This window comes from Quercus suber, unplaced genomic scaffold (assembly GCF_002906115.3).
Source record: "Quercus suber isolate HL8 unplaced genomic scaffold, Cork oak 2.0 scaffold_252, whole genome shotgun sequence".
NCBI lineage: Eukaryota > Viridiplantae > Streptophyta > Magnoliopsida > Fagales > Fagaceae > Quercus > Quercus suber.
Window position 1 is genome coordinate 296008 of NW_027069708.1, and position 25508 is coordinate 321515.

General features: G+C 36.1%; 2 protein-coding genes across 4 annotated transcripts; one reads left to right on the forward strand and one right to left on the reverse strand.

Annotated features, from left to right (window-relative positions):
- Positions 1-13010: 13010 nt before the first annotated feature.
- On the forward strand, positions 13011-19407 carry LOC112033127 (calcium-dependent protein kinase 26). Of its 3 annotated transcripts, none has more exons than XM_065780947.1 (9): positions 13011-13200; positions 13717-14540; positions 14847-14990; positions 15076-15228; positions 15730-15845; positions 16071-16238; positions 17478-17702; positions 18419-18566; positions 19050-19407. In XM_065780947.1, the coding sequence occupies exons 2-8, from the start codon at positions 13790-13792 to the stop codon at positions 18539-18541; spliced, it is 1680 nt and encodes a 559-aa protein (XP_065637019.1). In that variant the 5' UTR covers positions 13011-13200; positions 13717-13789; the 3' UTR covers positions 18542-18566; positions 19050-19407. The 3 variants fall into 3 exon arrangements, with proteins under 3 accessions (XP_065637019.1, XP_065637020.1, XP_065637021.1); XM_065780948.1 differs by lacking the exon at positions 13011-13200 and adding an exon at positions 13259-13282; XM_065780949.1 differs by lacking the exon at positions 13011-13200 and adding an exon at positions 13571-13594.
- A 562-nt stretch (positions 19408-19969) lies between these two features.
- Positions 19970-23188, reverse strand: LOC112033131 (uncharacterized). Its single transcript, XM_024065908.2, has 4 exons — positions 22818-23188; positions 21874-22505; positions 21133-21330; positions 19970-20246 (listed from the first exon to the last, which is right to left on the reverse strand). The coding sequence occupies exons 1-4, from the start codon at positions 23056-23058 to the stop codon at positions 20202-20204; spliced, it is 1116 nt and encodes a 371-aa protein (XP_023921676.1). The 5' UTR covers positions 23059-23188; the 3' UTR covers positions 19970-20201.
- Positions 23189-25508: the final 2320 nt, after the last annotated feature.

The following is a 25508-nucleotide window of genomic DNA, read 5'->3' on the forward strand; positions in this document are numbered from 1 at the left end:
TTTATTTTATTTTATTTTTTTATATATATAATTTTTATTTTGAAAATATAATATATATATATATTTGATGAGAGTAGAGAGCTAGCGTATCCATTTCTCAACCTAGTGGTTAGATAATACAATTATTGAATGGAAGAAAACCGTCAATGACATAAAAATAATGTTTTAGTCAAGGTGGCTCAATTCCAAATGGGACCAACAAAGCTCCAGGTCTTGATGGTACGAATGCTCTATTTTATCAAAAAATTTGGAATGTTATGGGTGATAATGTAGTTCTAGCTATGTTGGATTTTTTAAATAATGGGAACATGTTACCTGAAATTAATCATACAAACATTGTGCTTATCCCTAAAGTTAAAAATCCGGTGAAAATGTCTGATTTTAGACCAATAAGCCTGTGTAATGTGATTTATAAATTATTTCCAAAGTATTGGCAATAGATTGAAACAGGTACTCCCTCAAATTATTTCACCTACTCAAAGTGCATTTGTGCTGGGGAGGCTGATCACAGATAATGTAATGGTAGCCTTGAGACACTCCATACTATGCATTCAAGACAAAAGGGGAAGAAGGGATCATTAGCACAGGGTTGGGTGGCAATTTTTGCAGAGTATTATGGAAAAGATGGGATTTCCTGTTACTTGGAAAGAAGGGTGATGAGTTGTGTAACGACACCATCCTTTTTTATTCTAGTGAATGGGAAAGCTTATGGCATGATTCACCCATCTAGAGGAATAAGGCAAGAGATCTTTGTCACCATATTTATTCCTATTGTGTGCAAAGGGATTCATTGCATTGCTGGACCAAGCTGAATCAGAAGGGAGGATTAAAGGTGTATCCATTTGCAGAGGAGCACCTAAAGTCACTGACCTTATGTTTGTAGATGATTCTTTGCTTTTTTGTCAGGCAACTCAGGCTGAGGGTGAGACAATAGCAAAGATCCTCCAAACTTATGAAAGAGCTTCAGGGCAGAGCACAAATTTGGAAAAGTCTTTAGCTTATTTCAGTAGCAACACTTCAGACAGCTATAAACAACTGATCTTGGAGATTATGGGAGTAAAGGAGGTGAATAGAATTGAAACTTATCTTGGCTTACCAACTTTGGTTGGGAGGGCTAAGTATCACTCTTTATCATATTTGAATGACAAAATTTAGAAGAAGCTTCAAGGTTGGAAGGGCTTGATGCTGTCAAGAGCTGGTAAAGAAATACTAATCAAGGTTGTGGCATAATCCATACCCACATATACAATGAGTGTGTTTCAACTCCCATTGAAATTATGTGATGAACTGGATGCTTTGTGTGCAAAGTTTTGGGGGGGTCAGATGGGGAATGAATAAAAAATTCATTGGAAGAGTTGGGATAACTAACAGCTTCAAAAAAGAGGGAGGAATGGTTTCCTAGATCTAAGAGCTTTTAATCTAGCTATGTTGGCCAAGCAAGGGTGGAGAATGGTTCAATGCAATGATTCTTTGCTTTATAAATGTTTCAAAGCAAGGTACTTTCCTCATTCATCTTTCCTTGATGCTAAAGTTTCACCAAACTGCTCATATGTTTGGAGAAGTTTGATGGCTACACAACCTATTCTATTATCTGGACATTGCTAGAGGGTGGGAAATGGTCTCTCAATTAATGTTCTCAAAGATAGGTGGATTCCCAATTATTAAACAAATAGAATTTTACATCCAGTTCATGAAGATGTGGGGGGAATGATGGTGGTTGATCTGATCAATCCGGAGTTACACATTTGGAGGAATGAAGATGTTATGGCTACTTTTCACAGGGAGGAGGCAGAAGCTATTTGCCAAATTCCATTGAGTCGAAGGGATGTGAACGATGATATAATTTGGCTATAGAATTCAAAGGAGTTGTTTACAGTTAAATCGGCTTATCAGGTGGCTAGGAAGCTTCTAAAATGATGGCAATCGGGTAGGAAGTTGTGCGCAATGGAAGTTGTGGACTACAATTTGGAAGCTTAAACTTCCAAACAAATTAAATATTTAGATGGCGGGCTGTCATGCTATACTACCTACTACAAAGAATCTAACTAGGAGGAAGGTTACTTCGAAAAGCAATTGCCCTTATGTATAAGAGAGGTGGAAACAATGGTCCATGCCTTGTGGGATTGTGCCACGGTTCAAGATATTTAGGCTGGCAGCATCAGGAAATTGCAGAAATGTAGTGACGTGCAAATGGATATGAAGCAACTAATGGCAGAATTGTTGAAGTGCTTAACGTTGGATGAAATGGATCTATTTTGGGCTCAAGCATGGCTTATATGGAATCAGAGAAACTGTGCAGTGCATAGTGGCAAGTTGAAGGACCCGAACAACCTAAATAAGAGAGTAGAGGATTTTGTTGCTGAATTTAAACAGGTCCAAGACCATTTAGCTGTTCCGACTAGGCAGCAACTCAGTGGGGATGTCTGGCAACCTCCATCACAAGCGAAGTACAAATTAAATTTTGATGCAACAATTTTTTTAGGCTTGGACAGATCTGGTTTTGGTGCTATTATTTGAAATGAAAAGGGTGAAGTCATGGCTGCTGTGATTGCTAGTGGACGAAAGGTGAATACAAGTGATGAGGCCGAATTGCTGGCATGTCAAAGAGCTATTGAGCTTGTTGTGATGTTGGGTTCTTAAGGTTGATAATTGAGGGAGATAGCAGCAATGTAATCCAAGCCATTTCTTCTCCTTTGGAAAATTCTTCGCTGTTTGGGAATGTTGTTAATGATATTAGGCGTTTGGTTTGGGGCTACAGTAGGCTAGAGTTAACTGTGTTAGAAGAGAAGCAAATAAGGTGGCACATGTATTAACTCAATATGCTAGGAATACATTAGATGAGGATTTGTTTTGGATGGAGGATTCTCCCCCACGGGCTTTAGAAACTTGTATCATGATTTTTATCAATTTGAATGAATGAATATTTCCCCTTCAAAAAAAAAAAAAAAGGTTAATCCAATGCGTCAATGGTGGTAACTAGTTCATAAGTACAATAAGAATCTCAAACTACAATCACTACCAGGTGCCAATAGTTGTGATTGCATTAACACTACTGCACGATTAGTTTTAGTCTAACAAGAAATAAATATAATAGATTTACTATGCTTTACACAGGAACGACGTTCTTATTGAATTTAAAATTTTGAATAAGAAAGAAAGATTAATCAATTATTATATCAAGTAAACAACCACATAAAACATGGAGAAAATCATGTATAGAAGCAATGGAGTATCTAGCCAAAGCAAAAGAATGATGTTAGTCCATTGTTTTTTGTTTTTGATTTTTTTTTTTTAAGATATATTTAGGTAGGTACTTTGATCAACTCTTATTTCAAATTGAATCATATTATATCCCACCCAAAAAATATCTAAATTATCTTTAATTTTTTTATTAAAAAAAAATCCTCTTAGATACTTGATTTGTTCTGCCTTAGATCCAAGTTATTCTTGCTACATTCCCAAAAAAAAAAAAAAAAAAATTGCTACTAGTATTGTTCCATAAAGCCTAATCATTTGCATAAAGGAGGACCAAGAGATGCTTAATCCATCCATCTTTATCATAAAGTAGACCTCAAGAGCTTGAATTTGAACAAAAATTTGATTTTTTTTTTACAAAAATCAAGAGATTTATTGTCATTTGAATATGACCCATCTAGTTATTCAAAATTCAGATTCCACCTTTGCGCAAATAGAAGGGCTTAAAACTGGAAGTCTAACATTACGTTGACAAATTCGGTTTTAAAATATTTTTTCTATAGCGCGAGGTCAATCCATACAAAATCAAATTTTGGGTAAAATATATATTAGTAGCTACTTATTCACGAGACTTAATCCCTCAGATAATGTGTTGAAAACTGAGCTTTGTTCTCCTTTTGACAATAAAGTTTGAACGATAATGTATTCGTAGACGCAGTCTGAATCTTATAGAACTAGACATCCCAAGCTTGAATTTGAACTCAAATTTGAATTTTTTCGACAAAAATCGAGAGTTATTGTTGTTTGAATATGGCCCATCCCATCTAGCTACCTGAAATTCAAATTCACCTATGCGCGATAGGAAGACATAAAACTGGAAGTCTAACGTTCCATTAACAAATTCGGTTTTAAAATATTTTTGTTATAGCGGAGGTTAATCCATACAAAATTAAATTTTGGGAAAAATATATGTTAGTAGCTAGTTATTCACGAGAACTAATTGTCATAAAAATTTGCTGAAAGTGACATTTGTTCATTGTTTTTACAATAAACATTGAATGATATGGAATTTGCAAACATGGCCTAAATCATTTAGAAAGTGGACATCCGAGCTTGAGTTTGAAAACAAATTTTGAAATTTTTTCGACACAAATTGAGAGAGCTATTGTCATTTGAATTTGGCCATCTAGCTATCTAAAATTCGGATTCCACCTATGTGCAGATAGAAAGCATAAAACTGGAAGTCTAACGTTTCATTGACAAATTCGGTTTTAAAATATTTTTTCTATAGCGCGAGGTCAATCTATACAAAATCAAATTTGGGTAAAATATATGTTAATAGCTAGTTATTCATGAGACTTAATCGCTTAGAAAATGTGTTGAAAACTGACCTTTGTTCACCATTTTGACAATAAAGTTTGAACGATGAGGAATTCGTAAACGTAGTCTGAATCGTTTAGAAAGTAGACATCCTAAGCTTGAATTTGAACAAATTTTGAATTTTTTTTGGCAAAAATCTTGAGGGTTATTGTCGTTCAAATATGGCTCATCTAGCTACCCAAAATTCGGATTCCGCCTATGCACAATAGAAGGGCGTAAAACTAGAAGTCGAACGTTCTGTTGACAAATTCGTTTTAAAATATTTTTTCTATAGCAGAGGTCAATCCATAAAAAGCAAATTTTGGGTAAAATATATGTTAGTTGCTAGTTATTCATGAAACTTAATCGCTTAGAAAATGTGTTGAAAACTAACATTTGTTCACCGTTTTGAGAATAGACTTTGGATGATAAGGAATTCAAGAACACGGTCTAAAAGTTTTAGAAAGTAGACATCCGAGCTTGAATTTGAACACAAAGTTTGAATTTTTTCGACAAAAATCAAGAGAGTTATTGCATTTTGAATATGATCCATTAGGCTACCTGAAATTCGAATTCCACCTATGTGTCAATAGAAGGGTGTAAAACTGGACGTCAACATTCTGTTGACAAATTCAATTTTAAAATATTTTTCTTATAGAGCAAGGTCAATCCATAAAATCAAATTTTGGGTAAATATATGTATTAGTAGTTAGTTATTCACGAGGCTTAATCGCTTTGAAAAATACTGAAAATTGACCTTTGTTCACCTTTTGACAATAAACTTTGAATAATAAGGAATTCACAAACGTGGTCTTAATCTTTTAGAAATTAGACATCCGTGCTTGAATTTGAACACAAATTTTGAATTTTTTTTGTCACAATTAAGAGAGTTATTGTCGTTTGAATTGACCCATCTAGCATCTAAATAGTTTATAAACACATCCAACAACCTGCTCTAACTCTTGAGTATGGACAAAGGCTTTTGAACAAGCTCGAGGCCAAATCCAATTGTCATTTTGAATCACTGTTGATAATTTGGCTTCTAAAGAGAAGCCTCCACTCAATATCTATATTTTATAACAAAAATTTGGATAGTTACAGTGGGTACAAAAATCACACCATATCAACTTGAAAGGGGCAATTAAGAACAAGAGCAGTAAAATTACATAATTATACAATACTAAGAAAATTTTAATAAAAAGCATCATATAACATAGAGTTGAGACCCTCAAGTATGTTTCATACAGCAACAAGCTTACATGTGGTTGGCCTCTTAAATAATAATTAGAGTTCCTTTGGGAATATTTGACAATGTCATTTTTTAAAATGTGGACGAATAAGAATACTGATATAGAATACCTATTAAGACTGCAGCCTCTATCATATTAATCTTTGTCGTTAGACTTCCTTTCCTTGATCTCTTTGTTCTACTTTGTGATTGAGTTCCTTCATTGCTGCAAGTTTTACAACTGTTACAACTTTCACACATAAACGCAATTCTTGGGAAATATTAAAGGGGGAAAGATGANTTTCAGCTCGAGGTTAAGCGTGCGCACCGCCTCCTTATACTGAGCTTGCTGGTCTCACATTTAGAATTATGCTTGTATATACGAGTGACGACCCCCTCCTTGGCCACGCACCGTTCCTGCAGCACCTTCACATGAACCAAAGCCTAGGAAAAGATATAACCGTCAGTTATCAAAAAGAAAAAAGTTAGCAGTCAGTCAAAAAGAAAGAGGTAAAAGCTGACGGCTTACCCGCGAGAGGTCGAACAGGGGCCGACGATCCCAGTTCTTCCGTCCCTAGCTGAGTGCAAGGATCTATATCCGTCGGTCTTATGAGTGCTCCGATGGCCTCGACGGCAAAATCCTTGTGCATCAGCAGGCTTTGGGGTCCCTGCAGGACGGACCTAGAAGAGGTCATAATACCCTTCCCTGGCTCCATGGCCCGACGTGGGGGGAGACTTTCGCGAGAGTGACGGTTGGTCTTTTCGACGGACGAATGACCACTCCGTCAGATTTCCTCTTCTGGGAGCCCTTGGCGACGGATTGGGGGCAGACGTAGAGTCGCCTCTCCCTTCGCCTTCTTCTCCTCCTTCTGACGGGCAGCAGCGGCCCTGATCCGTTCCTTAGCAACATCCATTTCTGTAAAAAAAAAAAAAAAAAAAAAAAAAAAAAAAAAAAAAAACGTAAGGGAAGCCGACGACTAGAAGTACAAAGACTGACGAATAGGTCAAAAACTTACGGTGACGGGCAAACTCTTCTAATCTACGAGCTTCAGGCGTCGGTTCGGGACCCCACAGTACGATGAAGAGTGTCAAGGGTAATCAAGTCCCGGCACGATCGCTCTTCTATGGGTATCTCCAAAACCCGACGGATGAAATCTTCCTGCTCGTCAGTTATTGATGGACGAGTGAAAGCTGAAAAAGAATAATTTGGCTACGTTAGTTTCTTTTCGAAAAGTAAAAAACTGACGAGGATAAAAGGTGACGACTAAAACCTGACTCCCTAACAAACCCCCAAGTGTTGTCAAAACAACCAAAGGGAATCGTTTCCCACTCGTCCTGATGGCACACCCAATCCGTCCCCTCAACAAAAAAGAACCTACTCTTCCAGGCTCTATTAGAATCTGGCATCTCAAACACCAGCCTCAACTCCTTCTCCCTGACGGCGAAATGATACATCCCCTTTGAAGACGAAAGGTGCCGAGGTCTGTAGCAGTAGAAAAATTCATCCAAGGAAAGCTGACGGTGGCCTCCGCTTAGACGACCCCACAACACCTCAGCACTAATAAAAATTCTCCACGAGTTTAGAGCAATGCTGACTGACGATGACTACAAGAAATATCAAGACTCAGCATGCGACGGTGTAAATCCGTCAGAGGCAGTCTCACCCGGCAGCAAACGTGCATCATACATGCCAACGTCTGCAGTTCTTCCCGTATAGCATTTCTCACCCTCCATAGGTAGACAGATAGGAATATGGTCAGGGATTTGGAAACGGGTACGTAATTCGTTGAAAATTTTAAGTGTCATTTTTGGAAGGAATTTATTCACAGCCCAGTCCTTGGGAAGGATGAAGGGACGACTACCTCCAGGACCTTCAGAATCCCCTTCACAAGACATCCTCGTCGTTCCTTCATCCCCGTCACTGTTCCCCTCTCCTAATCCAACCTCACCCTCTTCGCCTACTTCCTCCTCCTGGCCGCCGTTTCCCTGACTCCCTACTTCCTCGACGGGAACATGGGCTGACGTCTCCCTCTCTGACGACCAGGAGGAACTCTCAGACTCACTACTTGAGCCTGAACCAAATACCTCATCGTAGCCCGCTCCTTCGCAGACCGACGACTGGTCACTCGACGCGTCACTCGACATCTACCTACAAGTGACGGGTGTAAACTAAGCACCTAGGTTGACGACCTCACTTTAAAGAAGATAATTGAAAGTATGCGAGGAAAGAAAGGAAACTTACAAGTTTTCAGAGAGTAACAGTTGAAGAAGTGACGACAGGAATGTTGGTAGAATTGACGGAATATAGGCGACGGATGTGCTCTCCAGGAATCAGTGAGTGAAATAGTGAAAATAGGGGGAGGTGGGCTACATATATATATATATATATATAAGAAAACGCACGGAAGACGAAGCGACGCCCACATTCAGACACGGAACCAATCTGAGCACGCCACGTGTCCTAGCATTTAATACTGGGGTGTCAGCTATAATTATTTTCTCTCTCCTGGTCAAAGTGATAGGTAGTGACGAATGAAAACTCCATAACCCGTCAGGAACAGCCGACAGAGATATGGAGTAGGAGGCAACTGATATGGAAGAATTATAGCAGGTACCATGAGCTTAACCCGTCAGCTCCTGCTTTGGCTGACGGGTCAGTCACGACGGACGTTATAGGCTAACGTAACGAAAGAAGGCATGCTGACGGGAGCAAGACAAACCGATGGGCTGAAGGCTCCAGGTCTAACTGACGGCAATTCGAAGCTCCTGGGCTACTCAGTGTAGCAAGAAGCTGACGCCAACTCAGCTGAAGGGGAGAATTCAAGCTGACAGTTTCAAGGCCGACGGTTCTATGAAAACCATGACTTGGTCACCACGCAATGGTAATAGGGAAGTTGCTTGTATTCCACGCCCAGTATCAGAGTCCTATAAGGAAAGGATCCCGCAATCTACGCTAATGAGGAGTCCTATAAGGAAAAGACTTCTGCTCAAAGGAAAAATGTCAATCCTCGACTACTATAAAAGCCCCAATACCCTCACAAATCAAGGTACGCATAATTAACCCCTCTCTAGCACTCTAGAGTTGAAAGAAGTTCTAACTTGACCTTCAGAGGGTATTTGGCCGGCACCACACCAGTGCTCTCTGTTAGGTCTTCTCTTTTTTGTTGTGCAGGTGTCGTTTTGAGCGTACAAGCATCGTGCAACTCACTGGTGAGATTTCCGGCATCATCAATAATATAGATAGATAATATACTTAATCGGCTAAGGTGGATGATTGTTAGGGAATATCATAATGGGTCCACGTCCCATAGATTTAATTCAATTGAATAGTACATTGAACTATTCTTGGGTTTCTATGTACATGTTTACCATGTATTGAGGGTAGTATTGTATTGGTTACCCATTGGATTTGAAGACCTTTGGTCTAACAATGGTTTAGATATCTATACTATTATTTAAGGAGCTTCTCCTATTTGGATTCCTCATTATTTAGTTCAAAAAAGTACATACACTCCTATGTTTAAGTAGAGACAAAACTAAAGGACAATTCAAGTAAAAATGCAACTTTAACTCCCACTAAAACATTGCCTAAAAATTAGCACCACTCTCCTGTTAATTTTTAAATTGCTTTATCCACTTAAAAATTAGATTTTAAAAATAAAAATTATATATATAGACAAAAATAAAGGACAATCTGGTAAAAATGGAACTTTAACTCTCACTAAAACATTGCCTAAAAAATAGGATCACTCTCCTGTTAATTTTTAAATTGCTTTATCGACTTATAAATATATATATATATATTTTTTTTTTATAAGAACAACTTCCATTAAACTAACACAGAAAACAGAGAACAATAGAACAGACACATTATAACCGATCCTGAAGGATCAAGTGACTCACAATGGGCGGAGAACACCCCTCCCAAACATGATTCACTTCTTTACACTTTGCATAGTGGGCAAGTTCTTGCGCCACCCTATTGAACTCCCTCTTAACATGTTGAACTTTCCAACTGCCAAAACAGTCCAGATAACACAAAATTCCTTGAACAATATGCCCTGTTTCACCACAAATTATCTTTTTTGATATGCTCTGAGCCGCTAATAGAGAGTCAGACTCAATAATAATCTGTTGGAAGCCTAAATCCTTTGCTAACAATATACAGCCTAAATCCTTTGCTAACAATATACCAACTTCCATCGCCAACAATTCAGTCTCCAACATAGAAAAATTTCCATTTAGCAACCTACACATACTAGCTGCCACCTCTCCCCTATGATCTCTTATGATTACTCCAATACTTGAATTCTGACCTCTCTCAGCTGTCGCTCCATCCACATTTATCTTATAGACCCCCATTGGAGGCTTGATCCAGCTACTCTCACAGTAGGGCGGACTAAGTTTGAAAAATTTTGAGGCTTCATTATAATTCAAAAGAAGGTTCGAGGCAAAATCCCACACCTGACTAGTGGCAAGTTTTTCACCGTCATGTATACATTGGTTCTATTATACCATTTTGCCCACGCAGTCACAGCCATTCTCTTCATGTCTCTATTTGTTCCAGCATAAAACAGCCCTAGAGCAACATCAGCAAAATCTTGGTTCTCTACACATATTTTTATAGGGCACTCCTTCCATCTACTCCAAACATCCTTTGCAAAATTACATTTGAACAAAGCATGACACATGGACTCAGCTTCATTCCCACAAATGGGACACATTCCATCAGTAGCCACTCCCCTCTTCCTTAGATTTAGCATAGTGGGAAGAGCATTTTCACATGCTTTCCACGTGAAGATTATAACTTTTGGTGGGATTGTGAGATGCCACATCTTCTTCCACAAGGGGGTTCTAGGATCAACATGGGCTGCTCTCATCAAAGTGGTCCTAGGAATTTGTGATGTCCTTATCTAGGTTCATTTTTTAAAAATTCAATATATTGTACTCCCAAAAAATTCTTCTATTTTCTTATTTCTTATTAGAGCAAAACTTAAGTGCGGCATATTAGCTTATCCATTTAAATGCAAATATATAGTTGTATAGACCAATTAAACAAAAATAGAACTTTTTTTTCATGAATAATTAAATAAAATACAATCATTTTCTCGAATTCAAATTTGGAAAAACATAATTGACAAGTAGTCATGGTTGTAACTTTGTAACCTCCGTCATAGTTAAGCTTCAAAAAATAAAAAAAGAAAGGCTGATGATGATGGTGTGGACCTTTGCAGTCAATGCTGATCGTCTTTCATTATTGTCATTGTCAAAAGCCATCTCAGAAGTCCAGTTCGATGCTCCGTAGACATGCGTTTGGATTTGTTGATTATATAATATATAATACTACTTCTTTACTTTTGAATGGTTCACAGATGATCCTTCTTTGAAGTCATGTTGTGACGACGTGGTCAACTAGCCAACCTGTATATACTTCAAGTTGCCATTTTTATCTATCTATAATAAAAGCCCTTCAAGTTTTTGCAAATTCTTGCACATTGGCTACATGCTACTAGTAAGAGTCAAGACTGACCCATTGACCTCTAAAGTTGGGTAGTCCAGTACTTTCAACCCTCCTCCTTTTTTTTTTTTGGTTGCTACAAAATAAATGACCTTGTGGCTTTACTTTAGAAATGGATACACCAACCCAAGGCCCACCAAAGTTGACCCCCCACAACACATACACACAGAAATCCAAAAGTTAAAAATGTCTCAAAGAGTATAGAATCCAAAATAAAGCAATATTGTACAGCGTAACAGTTGTGATGGTTGATGATACTCACTCTATTAACAGGTTTCCAAACTTTCCCTTGATTGATACCCCATAATAATAAAAGTTAATCTAAATTCCCCTTTTGTAAAGAAACACACTATTTTTTTGGCAAAAAATTATTTCAGACTAGATTCAGCTCACATTTATTTTGTAGCAACCANCTCATTAGACCAATTGACTTGTGGGTGGATGTGGTTGTAAAGGTAATTACAACATGGAGATTTTTTGTCTGGATATGAGGGCGGTGAATATAAGTATAAGTACAAAGCAAAAAAAAAAAAAAAAAAATGTTATTTTGGATTCATTGATGCGTGTATGACACGTGCGGCTAAAACTAATGGAAGTAAGCAGTCAAAAACTTGGAGCTGATTTTTCTGGGGATGGATTGGAGAGAGGGAGATTACAAATCTAGCAACTAAATTTAGTGTATGCTGTTTTGGTTGTGTGGCACACCCTCTTTGAACCAACGGCCTTTAGTTTTTTTAATTAATTATATGACTCTTCATGTTTCCTTTCTTTCCCATATTTGCCATTTCTGTAACTTCCTTGCTCTCTATGACTTTATCACTAAAATTTTGTGTTAGCCAACTTTTAGTGATTTGGACCTTAATTCACTAGGAACATTCTTTGTTGTAGTGAATTAACCCTTTTTATTTATTTATTTATTTTTAAGGTCAACGAATTATTTTTTATTGTAGGTAGCCAGACCATTAGTGATTTTCCACCAGTTATATATATATATATATATATATTTTTTTTTTTAATAATTCAATAAATATAGAGGAGAGAGCGATTTGAACCTTAGCAGTTTAGGTAGAGATAACACGGTAATTCAGTTGAGGCACAAAACTTTTTGACTGCTTCTTTCCCTTTATGTAAGATTCATTGGTTCTTCGGATTTACTTATTAGTAGTTAATTAATGGTATAGAATAAATAGATTGGTCGAAATAGAGGATTTCTTACAAGAAATGCTAACTGATAGCGTTTAGCTTGTAGATATTTTAGCAAATCAAACAATAGGCAGAAGGAAAGCCAATCACTTTGTCGTATGAACCCCTTTACCCTTTTTTTAATTTTATCAAATTGACTTTTAAGCAAAAGCATTAAACTTTTTTACTGGAATGGCTTAAACATGATTTTCGGGACATTGTGGCTTTACTTTAGAAATGGATACCCCAACCAAGGCCACCACCAAAGTTGACCCCCCACAACACATACACACAGAAATCCAAAATAATGAGTATTCATCAAGTGTCACACAACGTTTTTATATATATATATATATATAATATAGATTTGTTCATATTGGTTGATATATTGGGATAGAGGTAGGCCCAAAATGAAAATAATGTATAATGTATAAAAAAGTTTGTGTCTTTACCTTTTGAATTTATTAATATTAATATTTTTTTTTATGTTAAACTTAATGGAAAAGAAAAAGAATTGGATGAGAGAGAGCTAAGCTGGTCAGCACCAACCTCCGATGTTTCTCAGCAACACCTCTTAAAATAACAGCAGACAGAAATTAATATAAAATGGGAAAAAATAAATAAAAGGAGGAGAAAGAAGAAGGCGTAGAAAGAGAGGTGTTAAACCATCTCCAACTTTAGGCTTTGTTACCTATTTTCTCTCATTTTCCCCAAACTGGTACTAGCTTTCTCTCTCTCTCTCTCTCTCTCTCTCTCTCTCTCTCTTTGTATTTATATTATGGATATGTATGTCTTCTTAGGTATGTACACGTGTTCATGATGTTGATCTATTCCTTTCTTCAGTTATTTTTGTGATTTTGTGTTTCCAAGTTTGATCTGTGGATATTAATTAGCAGTCTGATCATGTTGCTTTTGATAGAACTATTTTTCTTGGGATAAGACAGATTTTTGGTTCTAAAGACTGTTTATTTTTGTCTTTAATTTTTAACCCCAAAAAAATAATGCCAAGTTTAAAGCTTTCATTATTGTTAAAGTACTGTGAGACAAAATGGGAAGGTTGGAATTCTTTGCCTTTCTTTGGAAATAATGTCTATATGAGACAAGAAGGAGATGTAGGAATCTGATCTAATTCAAAAGATTTGTTTTTGAGTGCTTGTTTTATGATTTTCAGTTTCAAAGATTTTTTATTTAGGATTAGGAGCTGATGGGTCTTTAATTTTTTTTTTTTTTTCAGTGAATAACATTGATGAGAGTTTCTTGGATGAGGAAAAGGTAGTGAAGTGAAAGTAGGGAATTGTGATTGTTTGATGGGCAATACATGCCGTGGATCTTTCAAAGGAAAATATTTTCAGGGCTTCAGCCAGCCCGAAGACCATTCTACTTCTACTTCCAAGGCCAATAACACATCTGATTACTCCTCTACCAGCTTAAATTCCCAGCAGCCTACCTCCCAAGAGTTCTCCAAAGAATACCCCAATAATAACAACTTACCTGCAATTAGTCCCACCAAGAAAGAAGTCATCATGAAACGTGGCGTGGAGAGCCAAGCTTATTATGTGTTGGGTCATAAGACTGCTAACATTCGTGATCTTTACATGTTGGGTCGGAAATTAGGACAGGGACAATTCGGGACTACTTATTTGTGCACGGAGATTGTCACGGGGATTGACTATGCATGCAAGTCAATCTCAAAGAGGAAGTTGATTTCTAAGGAGGATGTGGAGGATGTTAGGAGGGAGATTCAGATAATGCACCATTTGGCAGGTCACAAGAATATTGTGACCATCAAGGGTGCTTATGAGGACCCATTGTATGTGCATATTGTGATGGAGCTTTGCGCTGGAGGTGAGTTGTTTGACAGGATCATCCAGAGGGGACATTACAGTGAGAGGAAGGCTGCTGAATTGACAAAGATCATTGTAGGGGTTGTTGAGGCTTGCCACTCACTCGGGGTTATGCATAGAGACTTGAAGCCAGAGAATTTCTTGTTGGTTAACAAGGATGATGATTTCTCTCTCAAAGCCATTGATTTTGGGCTCTCAGTTTTCTTTAAACCAGGTGACATTACAAGTTCCTGTGCCTTTTTCTCTTCAATGTAATTTCTTGAGGCATTATATTGAAATTATCTAGGTCCTCATATTGTACTTTAAATGTAATGGAGCATTTGTATGTTTAAAGGTTCCATGTTTTATTGTGCATACGTATCTAGTAAATGTGAACTAAATGGGGGATGCATTTTATAATAAACAACTTGCAAGATACTTTTGTGAACTTAATGCTACTGCCAAAAGGTTAGAGGGCTAAAAACGTTTCTTGTGGTGTATGTGGGAGATGCTTAACATTATATGTTGCTTGCTACTTCAGGCCAAATTTTCACTGATGTGGTTGGAAGCCCATATTATGTGGCTCCTGAGGTACTCCTCAAGCATTATGGGCCAGAGGCTGATGTATGGACGGCAGGGGTCATGCTGTATATATTGCTAAGTGGTGTGCCACCATTTTGGGCAGGTATGTGTGCTCTGGTATTCTACTAACCACAATTGGAATTTTCATTCTGTGATTTTACATTAAGCTTTATTTGTTTGCAATTCAGAAACACAGCAGGGGATTTTTGATGCGGTGTTGAAGGGACATATTGACTTTGAATCAGAACCATGGCCCGTAATATCTGACAGTGCAAAAGACCTAATCCGGAAAATGCTGTGTTCTCAACCTTCAGAACGCTTGAATGCTCATGAAGTTTTAAGTATGACTACCTTTCTGTCATTTTTTCTTCTTCTTGATATTACCAAATTATGTGGACTGTTTAATTGCAGATGCAATAAAATAAGCTGCGCTTCATTTGTTAATGTTTGTTCTCCATTGTTTTGCAAACTGTGGACTTTCTAAAGTAGGTTTCAGGTTGATCTATTATGTAATCAATGTTTGAAGACTAAAATGCTACCTTGTCTTTGCCTCTGCATCAAATGTTATTTGAAATAGTAGTCTCTGTCTAATTAACTATATCATGTATCAAGTACATGTAATTTATTGTTTTTTTTACATCTTGAAGCTTTTAAATTGGTTTAGTAATTAATATTTTTCTTTCATTAGAGTTTTGCTAGTTTTGGAAGATGACAACAAAAAAATCTGCTTAAATGGGTACTTACCATAATTGTTAATGTAGTTGGCTGCCTTATTTCTTTGATTTTTTATTTGAACTATGTTCATGATCAAATTGAAGCGTATCTTTCTTAATTGTATATAGGCCATCCTTGGATATGTGAAAATGGAGTTGCTCCTGACAGACCATTGGATCCAGCCGTACTTTCTCGTCTCAAGCAGTTCTCTGCAATGAATAAGTTAAAGAAGATGGCTTTACGGGTAAGTATGCGTGCATTACACAGATATTAATATATATATATATATATATAAAGAGAGAGAGAGAGAGAAGAGAGAGAGAGAGAGAGAGAGAGAGAGAGAGAGAGAGAGAGAGAGAGAGATCTTCCATTTGAAAAGCATTGATGTTGATTTTTGGCATGCCCCTTTTTCAATTCCAAATCTATTATTCATGTTGACAGAACTTCCATGTCTGTTTTGTGCCCGCAGGTAATAGCTGAAAGCCTTTCTGAGGAGGAGATTGCTGGTTTGAGAGAAATGTTTACGGCAATGGATACTGATAACAGTGGTTCAATTACGTTTGATGAACTGAAAGCTGGTTTGCGAAGATATGGCTCTACCTTGAAGGATACAGAAATACGTGATCTTATGGAAGCGGTAATTTGTTTGTTTCACAGCTAATACTTATGTGTATTGTCTTTGTATGTCACTGACATCTAATTCTTTTTCTTCAATATCTTCTTTTTATCATTATTTTCTCTTTGTTATGGTTTCAATTTCCTGTTCTGTTGACATCAATACTTGAATATTCAGTTATTTACATGTCTGTGAGCTGACTCTCCTCAATTTGGTATGGTGGAGTCAATATTAATTCACTGTTTTGGATTATTGAAATTCATAGTTTATATTGATATCAGAGTTAGTGATGTCATGTTAGATGAGGAATTTGGAAAATCATGTTTGGATAAAGTAGATCCTAAAGGTAGCATTCCTTTGATGTTATGTGCTTGTGCTTGTGTTCCCCCACCACAGCCACCCCCCTCCCCCCCCCCCCCCCCCCCCCCCCCCCCCCAACAACCACCGCCACTCTTTTTTCAACCTTAATCTGTTTGGTGTTTTTCTGAAGGTGAAGGAATGTGTAAAGTGAATACCACTTATGAGGAGTAGGCTATATACCACTCTTAAATGTGAATCATATTCTCTATGCCAATTTATTTGAAATGAAGGTTTTTATTGAACAAACACGAGTGGAAAACTATAGAATTTTCCAGTCCATTTCATAAGATAGTTGTTGGAATGTAGGGCGATTATTGGTTCCAAATGTCTTGGAGAATTTAATAAATGGTTGAATTTAATCACTTAACCAATATACTCCCCATCACATGTGAGCCCAAACTCCCCCTTAATAAGTGAGGCCCTAAATGTGGGATTTTAAACTTTAAAAATGGGAGGTAAAGTGGAAACAATGTTCAAACTCATGATCATCTCCTTTGATACCATTATTAATGGCCAATTCTCCCAAAAACTTAAGCTAATATAAAATGGTGACTTTAATTTTTGTTCTTTTTGTTTTTTTACATGAAGATTATTTTATTTTATTTTTAATAATGGTGAATTTAATCACTTAACTGATATTCTAGCAGTATTTTCAACAAGGGAGTTGAGATCATGGGTAAATTATGTAGCTCATTTAGTGTTGCTTTCTGTTTGGGAATTTGCATGCCCAGAAACCAATATAAGTTTTGGCAAATTAGGGAGTTATCATGTCTTATCCTTAATCATAATAAAAAATAAGCAGACAAGATCGTCCTTCATGATACAAGATTATCTTGCTTATAATGTTATTTCATGGATTCATAATATTTCCTTTAGCTGAGCTATTTTAGTTGTATGCAGGCTGATATTGACAACAGTGGGACTATCGACTATGGGGAATTTATAGCTGCAACAGTTCATCTTAATAAACTAGAACGTGAGGAGCATCTCATTGCAGCATTTCGATACTTCGACAAGGATGGAAGCGGTCATATTACAGTTGATGAGCTTCAGCAAGCTTGTCAAGATCATAACCTAAGTGATGTTATTATTGAAGATATAATAAAAGAAGTTGATCAAGATAATGTAAGTCATCTATATTTGATCCCTTTAAGCACCTCAGGTCGGAAGATATTTATGCACTCTACAATAATTGTCTCCTTCTAATAATTTTTAAACTTGAACTAGTAAGTTTTAAATGCCTTTTCAAAGCTTTTATATCTGTATTCATTATCAAAATCAATTCAAGTATTCTTCTTAATTATCAGATAATAAGCATGCAAGGAATTGGATTTTACTCAACCATTGTGCATTAGATGATGGGACATTAAGCATTATCTTCATCTGGCTTCTCCTTCCAAAATTATGCATATAAAGAACTTTTGAATGTCAGGTGTATAAGTATTTTGTCTACGGCACTTATTACACAACTAAAAGTGAGATACAAATTCATATGATAAAATTGGTGGAAGGCTGGCAAGTAGATTTGCCTTGCTTGCTGTTGTTTTTTAGTCAAATGTGGCTTACCCCCTCCTTTTATCCTCTCTCCATTTTGGGGTGTAACTTTTTGTAGGTTAGGCTTATAAGTATGTAATCACAGCACATGTTGCACATCTAAATAGGACATATGATAAAGCTGGCAGAGGTTGGCAAGCAGATTTTCCTTTCTTACTGTTGTTTTTAGTCAAATGAGGCTTTCCTCCCTTATACCATCTCCTATCTGTGTTTGTGTTTTGTGGCCTGGTTCAACTATTTGGTTCTTGATCAAGCTCTGATGCTCTGCTATATGTGTGTTCTTTTAGGATGGAACAATCGATTATGGTGAATTTGTTGCTATGATGCAAAAGGGCAATGCTGGAATTGGAAGACGAACTATGCGAAACAGTCTGAATTTGAGCATGAGAGATGCACCTGGTGCTCATTAGCCCCCAACAAGTTTATCATGTATAGGTACTTCCATTTTTGTTTATCTGAGCTATTGCCCCTCTTTCAGTTCCTTCTAAGAATCCTGGAGCTTGGGAGGATCCTTCAGTTGTTGTAGTTTAACATCATTTGCTTAGTTCAATAGTTAAGTTTTAAAGGCAAACAATTGAATTTCAAAGGAAAATTGTTCTAATTCATTTCCAGGGTCATCTATTAAAGCTTAAATGTGAAATGACAACCGTTCTAATCATTAAATTCTGTAAGCAACTGCTGAAGGTTCAAACTTCAAACTAGCTTCAATTTACTTTCCTATAATCAAATTGATTTGGCTTGGTTTCAACTAATGTATTACTAATATTATCTTAAAACCGGATGAATTCGTATAAGGTTGCAATTTTTACCCCAAGATTGGGTTAATTATGATGTCCTTATCTTGGGGCCATTTTAACCTGTTTAATAATATGACTATCAAGCTGTTCCCCACGCTTACACTGATTTGGCAATTGGCAGGTTGTACAGCAAAGCCAGAAGAAAATTAGTGATGAAGCTCTGAGAAACATATTTGATTCTTCTCTAGTTCCGAAACCTTATCATGTCAAACACAGGATAATAGGGTCTTAGTTGTTCTGTGCCTGAAACATTTATTGAGTGATGCCTTTATGATGGTGCTGTATGACCGAAGAAAATTTTTATAAGCTTTGTAGACTTCAGAGTGAAGTGTTCTAGTTTCTAAATTAGTGTGCACTGTTTTCATTTTGGGGTTTCTGTTCATATACTTTGGGCTTTGCTTTGATTCTGAGGATGTAAATTTATATTTTCTTTTGAATGTAGTCTTGGGCGAATTGAGAGCCCTATTTTGCCTCGATAATGACCAACTTGCTAGCTGGATTGAAAAATTTAGGCAATCACAGACATAATGCACTTTGCCGCATTCATTACACAGTGCTCCTACCAAAAACTGTCACTCCTATAATTTTTATAAGAGGTCATTCTGGGGCATTACATGAGTGCAAGAATGCTTTCAGATAGGAAGGAAATAAAATTTGGAATCAGATACACAACTAGTTATATTCATTTTTTTAAACTATGGTCTTAAAAATAAACAGTTTTGTCTGTCTTTCAAATTGAACAAAATCAGTGGCCGCATTGTAAAGAACAGCATGGAAACCTGGAAACCTAGAGGGGGTGCTATAGCGCTTAGATTTTGCACCGGGGTACTGAAGGTAAAATTCTTCAGTATTATAGTGTAGTTTCCCAGTTGTATTAATTATGACTATTGATTAAAATACGGCACAAACAGGGCTTTTCATGTTATAACTGATAACACCTAAAATTTTTTTACCTTAAGTCTTGCCCAATAAATGCATATTGTTGCAACAGACAAAGTGGGCGATTTCATAATATGGTATGCAGAGAATTGCATCGAGAAATACCAGGAAAATGTGAGTATGGGCGGTGATATAGTATTATTATCTTCTCACTTTTCAATCAAAGTAATATGAAGCCAGTAAGATATAGTAAATGTAAGATATAGTAAGATACACTTCCATTACAACTTGCTTTATTTATGATTGAATTTGATTTGCATTTAATGTACAAGTCAAATGGCAAGGCTATTTCTTTTTGGCAGAGGCTGGTCTCAATCGTAATTAATTACTATGACTATACACCCTCTGCAGCTCTAGTTTCCCGTGCTATGGAGACTCCCTGCAAAAGAAACAACAGTTCACATGGTCAATGCAAAACTTGGAAGACTTTGATTTTTCAATTTGATGAATATGGCTAAAAAAAAAATCAAACAAACAAATGGTCATTCTAATAAGCAAGTTTTAACAACCAATAGAAGTAGGTCATATAAAACCGTGAAAATAAGTTGGTTTTTTATTCCCTTCCTTCTATCAACACATTTTACGTGTTAATTTGTAAGCCTTCTATCAACACAAATATCAACACATTTCATGTGTTAATTTGTAAGCCAATCAAACAAACAAATGAACATTCTAATATGCAAGTTTCAACAAAGATTAGACAACCAATAGAAGTAGGTCATATAAACCCGTGAAAATAAGTTAGTTTTTTATTTCCTTTTTTCTATCAACACATTTCATGTGTTAATTTGTAAGCCAATCAAACAAACAAATGACCATTCTAATATGCAAGTTTCAACAAAGATTAGACAACTAATAGAAGTAGGTCATATAAACCCGTGAAAATAAGTTTGTTTTTTATTTCCTTTCTTCTATCAACACATTTCACGTGTTAATTTGTAAGCCTTCTATCAACACAAATCAAACAAACAAATGGCCATTCTAATATGCAAGTTTCAACAAAGATTAGACAACCAATAGAAGTAGGTCATCTTAACCTGTGAAAATAAGTTTGCTTTTTATTTCTTTTCTTCTATCAACACATTTCATGTGTTAATTTGTAAATCTTTTATAGTAAAATTGATAATGACTTTAACATTTTTTTTTATTTTGATTGTCAAAATAGATTATTTTCCCCTCTTAACTCGATAGTCCTGATTATTAAGATGTCCAAGCCTGAGACCACCAAATCACTAATTGAAACAAACATATATAACTAAACTTACCTTCAACTTTGCAGCAGAGAAGATACAACTTGATGTGATTTCTTGCCCATTATCAAAGAGCCATCCCACCTCACTACAAGTTTCACCATCTGTACTTTGTTTAAGTGAACACCACAATTGCTTGGGAAGCAATATGAGGTCACATTCATCTCTTACTGACTTCATGACACCGTCATCTCGCAGTTCTTGAAGTAAGTCCTGGAGTAGTCAAGGCAAGGTCAGAATGCATACTAAAATCTGGCCATTGAGTCATATATTATTGATTCAAATTCATGCTTATCTATTGCATGGGGGTGATGGTGCAACAATCATTCTTCCAATAAAACATGTATCCACATATACTCAAACCACTTAGCCACCTATCTAGGATCCTCTTCAATTTTGCTCAATTTCCAATGTATTAATTAATGGCAAAAAAACAGAGAATTGTTTCAATAATGCTACCAAGTCACTTGTCTAAAATTAGATATCAATGTTCAAACACTTCAAAACTTGTTGGGTTTTCAGTTCCAAATACTTTTTAGACAATATTTCTTGAAAATTTTCAAGAATGGTGAGATGTCAAGTTAATATTGATAGACAATATAGTCATATCAACAATGTCATGTCAGTGATAGGTTCGTATGAAAATCAACTTTGACACCTTATCACCTAACTATGAAAAATGTCAACATTATTGTTTCAGTTCGCAAATGTCATCATGAACAAAAAACAGACCAACAAGAACAAAGGGGTACTCACAGTGTGAAAAGCATCAAACTTGGCAACAGCACGCGGACCCTGCCAAACACCAACAACATCTGAGGCTTCCATGGCATCTGTGGCAGCAAATCCAGAATCCCGGATAGCACATCCACCCAACTGTTCACCATTCCTAAAAGGCCCATACCACTGCTCACGAAAGACTCTAACTTTCTGTATCACCATCTTCCTATCATCTACATTCACAAGCTGAATAATTCTCACACGCGACTCTCGGTCTTGAGGATTAACCAAACAATACTCCAACTCCAACGATGAATTACTCTCACTTGGCCACACAGCTACATAGCTTCCACTAGCTTGATATGCAAAGGCAGAAACTTTATCATCTTGACCTCCAATGCTTCTCTCATCTATGCTATATCGTGTGGCAGCATCGGCTTCACACCCAACTGTGGGAAGTAGTTTTATTGACTTGTATATAAGAAGGGGTTCCTCTGGTTGAGCAAGAGTTGGGCACTGAGTTTGCCAATCAAGTACCTTTACTTCCCACTCTCTGTAAGCTTCTGGGACAACAGATTCAGGAAGCTCAATTGGGTTCCCTTCATTTGTGAATTCTGCTCCAAAACCATCCCATTCACCAGAGACATTTGTGGCAAATTCTGACCAAGCTTGAACAAATAAAACATAACATGTATTTATATCTTATTTTAACAACAGGGTATTCTCCAACAAAAGAAATAATCAATCTTGAACTGTTTTACTATTTGTTTCTATTACAATAACCCCTTCCTAAAAGCTTAAGCTTTGGGACAACTGATATAGAATTATAGACCAGGTGATCCTAGTTTAGAATTGCTGTTAAGTGTTAGAATAACGGTTAAGTGATCAAGTTCAAGTTCAGTAGTTTATCAGTTTTCTAGCACTGGAAAGCTTGAAAAAAAAAAAAAAGTGAATGAAAATAGAGTATTGTTTGAACTTACTAGTGGTGGAGGTGGTATTGAAGGTATTGTTCTTATGGTCTTGAAGTTGAACATCTGATAGAGTGGCCTTGGCGATGGAGGAAGAGGAAGAGGGAGTGGTGGTGATTGTAATACGAGGAATACGTTGAAAGTGTGAGAGAGAGTGTGAGTGAAGATTTGAGATAAACTTAGAAGAAGGGAAATCAAAGGAAGTGAAAGCTGCGTTATGGGATATTATGACGCTATTCGCAGCTAATGCCATTGTTTATTATGCTCTCTGTTATGAGCTTCGGTACAAGGGTGAGAGGTTTGGGAAAGACGAAATGGATGAAGGAATATTCTGAAGCACGAAAGGGGATCAAAGAAAGAAAGCAAAGTTAGTAATACGTGGCTTAAGACACAGCATGTGGTATGTGGAGCTAGGAATAGGATCATCCATCGCTTCAAACGACGTTGTTTTGTACTGTCTGTCTCTGTCTCATTCGTATACCAGATTACTATATGGTCCCGTTAATATGTGTACTTTGGGCGCACATTAATTATTTATTTTGGAAAATTTTTTTTATAAAGAATTAAAAAAACTGTCAAAACAGTTAATTACTTTTTTATTTTTTCATAAAATTTTTTTAAAAATAGTTTATTAATATATGCCCTAAGGGCACACATTACTAAATCCCTTATTATATTAGTAATTAATGTCCACTAGTACTTGATAAGAGTCTAAGTGCCAAGGCACTTTGTTTAGAAAAAAACTTAAGGGCTCTAAGAGCAATGCTTCTTCCTCTCACATGAGGGATGAGCTCTATGGTGGGGCCCACCCCTCATGTGAGAGGAGGGAGCATTGCTCCCAAAGCATATAAGAATTACCCCTTTATTTGTATGGAGACTAATCGGATGACTACACTGACTAGTTCTCCTTTTCACTAGACAACATAGTTACCAAACAATGTAGACAAGTTACTAACATTCATTTGGTCTTAGGTAAGGACCAGGGCTCCAAAAGGCAAAAGCATGGTTCTTTAATAGAAGGAATTCTTGAGATTAGTGATTTGGAGGGGATGATGCAGAAGTAAAGCTGCGAGGAAATAAAATTTGTTGGGTATTCTCAGAACATGATGATATGGCACAAATTCTTCTCATATTTATAGTAGATTCATCATGAATTTAATTAGTGAAATCTATCATAAATGTAAGGGGAGAGAATACCGCATTGTTGTTCATGGAAAAAATATTTTAGAGTAACACCTTGAGACTTAGGTCTTTAAGTATGACCTTACAAATATTGATGTAATGCCTCTCTACTAAATGAACATTATCTTATTGTCATGTGTCACTTCTCATATTGACACGAAAAAATCCATGAAACCCTTATCGTTATTAATTGTCACATAGAGACATGTTGTCCTAACTACTACTTATCATCATTTCTCTCAATCATCCATATTGAACATTTTTTCTCTCTCTATATATATATATATATATTTTTTTTTATAAACCATATTGAACTTTAGCTTTTGTCAATTAATTTTTATCATAGGCATAGTTGAATCTTAGGATTTTATTACTTTTTATTAAAAAAAAGGGTGAAAAATCATAGATAACAATCACATGCACAAGAATTATCAACATAGGTGATAAAAATCTTCTTTAAGAGAAAATAAGAATGATAACTTACAATATAATAAAACAAAATTAAAGTCATAAAAGTGTGTGTATATATATATACACACACACACAATTATAACAATACAATTGGCATAAATCTTAATTTTGAAATCATAATTATGTAGATCCATGATCGACATGGTGGCTTAGACAACAAAGTAAACACCACAAAAACAAGTTAGGTTTGACTTCATTTTTTAATGAACTATATGTTCAATTAATTTATATCTTGCTAAAGTAGATAAATAGAACTTAAGTTATAAAACTGCTAGTAAAAAACCAAAATAACTATTTTTAGTAGGCATAGAGAGCCTAAATGAAATATGTTCTTTTTCTCAAAAAAATAAAATAAAATAAAATAAAAAGAAGAAAGAAAGATGTTCTTGTTATACATATGTTTATAAAGCACATCCTTCAACTATAATTTTTGAAAGATATCTTGGCAACAAAAACTATGGGAGGTTGTATTGGTGAGATCCAACTGTGAACAATTGCCCTAAAGAAAAAGCTTTTAGGAAGTCCAAGGACCTCCAATACCGTACCCCATTGAACCAACAGCTTTCAAGTTAAGCAAGACCATGGCCCTTTTTTTTTTTTTTAATCCATTAATACTCCTTCGTTTCTTTGTTATAATAGATTCTAAAGCAAAGCAAAAGAGATTAATATACCGACTTTACCTACTTGGAAAAAGGAACAACTTTCTTTAGTTTTCGAGTTTATGGATTGGATTCGAGGTGAAGGTGAACTATTGCAATTAAGAGTGAGTTTAGGGAGATTATTTATTACTCGTATGGTGCATGAGAGAATAACATGTTTGTGTGCTAAAAAGGACAAGAAAAGGGTTCAAAGATGTCATGTGACCATGATTGTTAAAATCTTTATTTGGATTATAAGAACTTAAGATCCTAGAGTTGTTAAACAATCTAGATTGCACTAGGATATTTAATTAGTAGGATCTAGATAGGATCTAAGTCCAAAGTATGGCATTGGTAGGATTGCTATCCTACCATAATCTCACCCAATCCTAACTTTTGACATATTTATAGC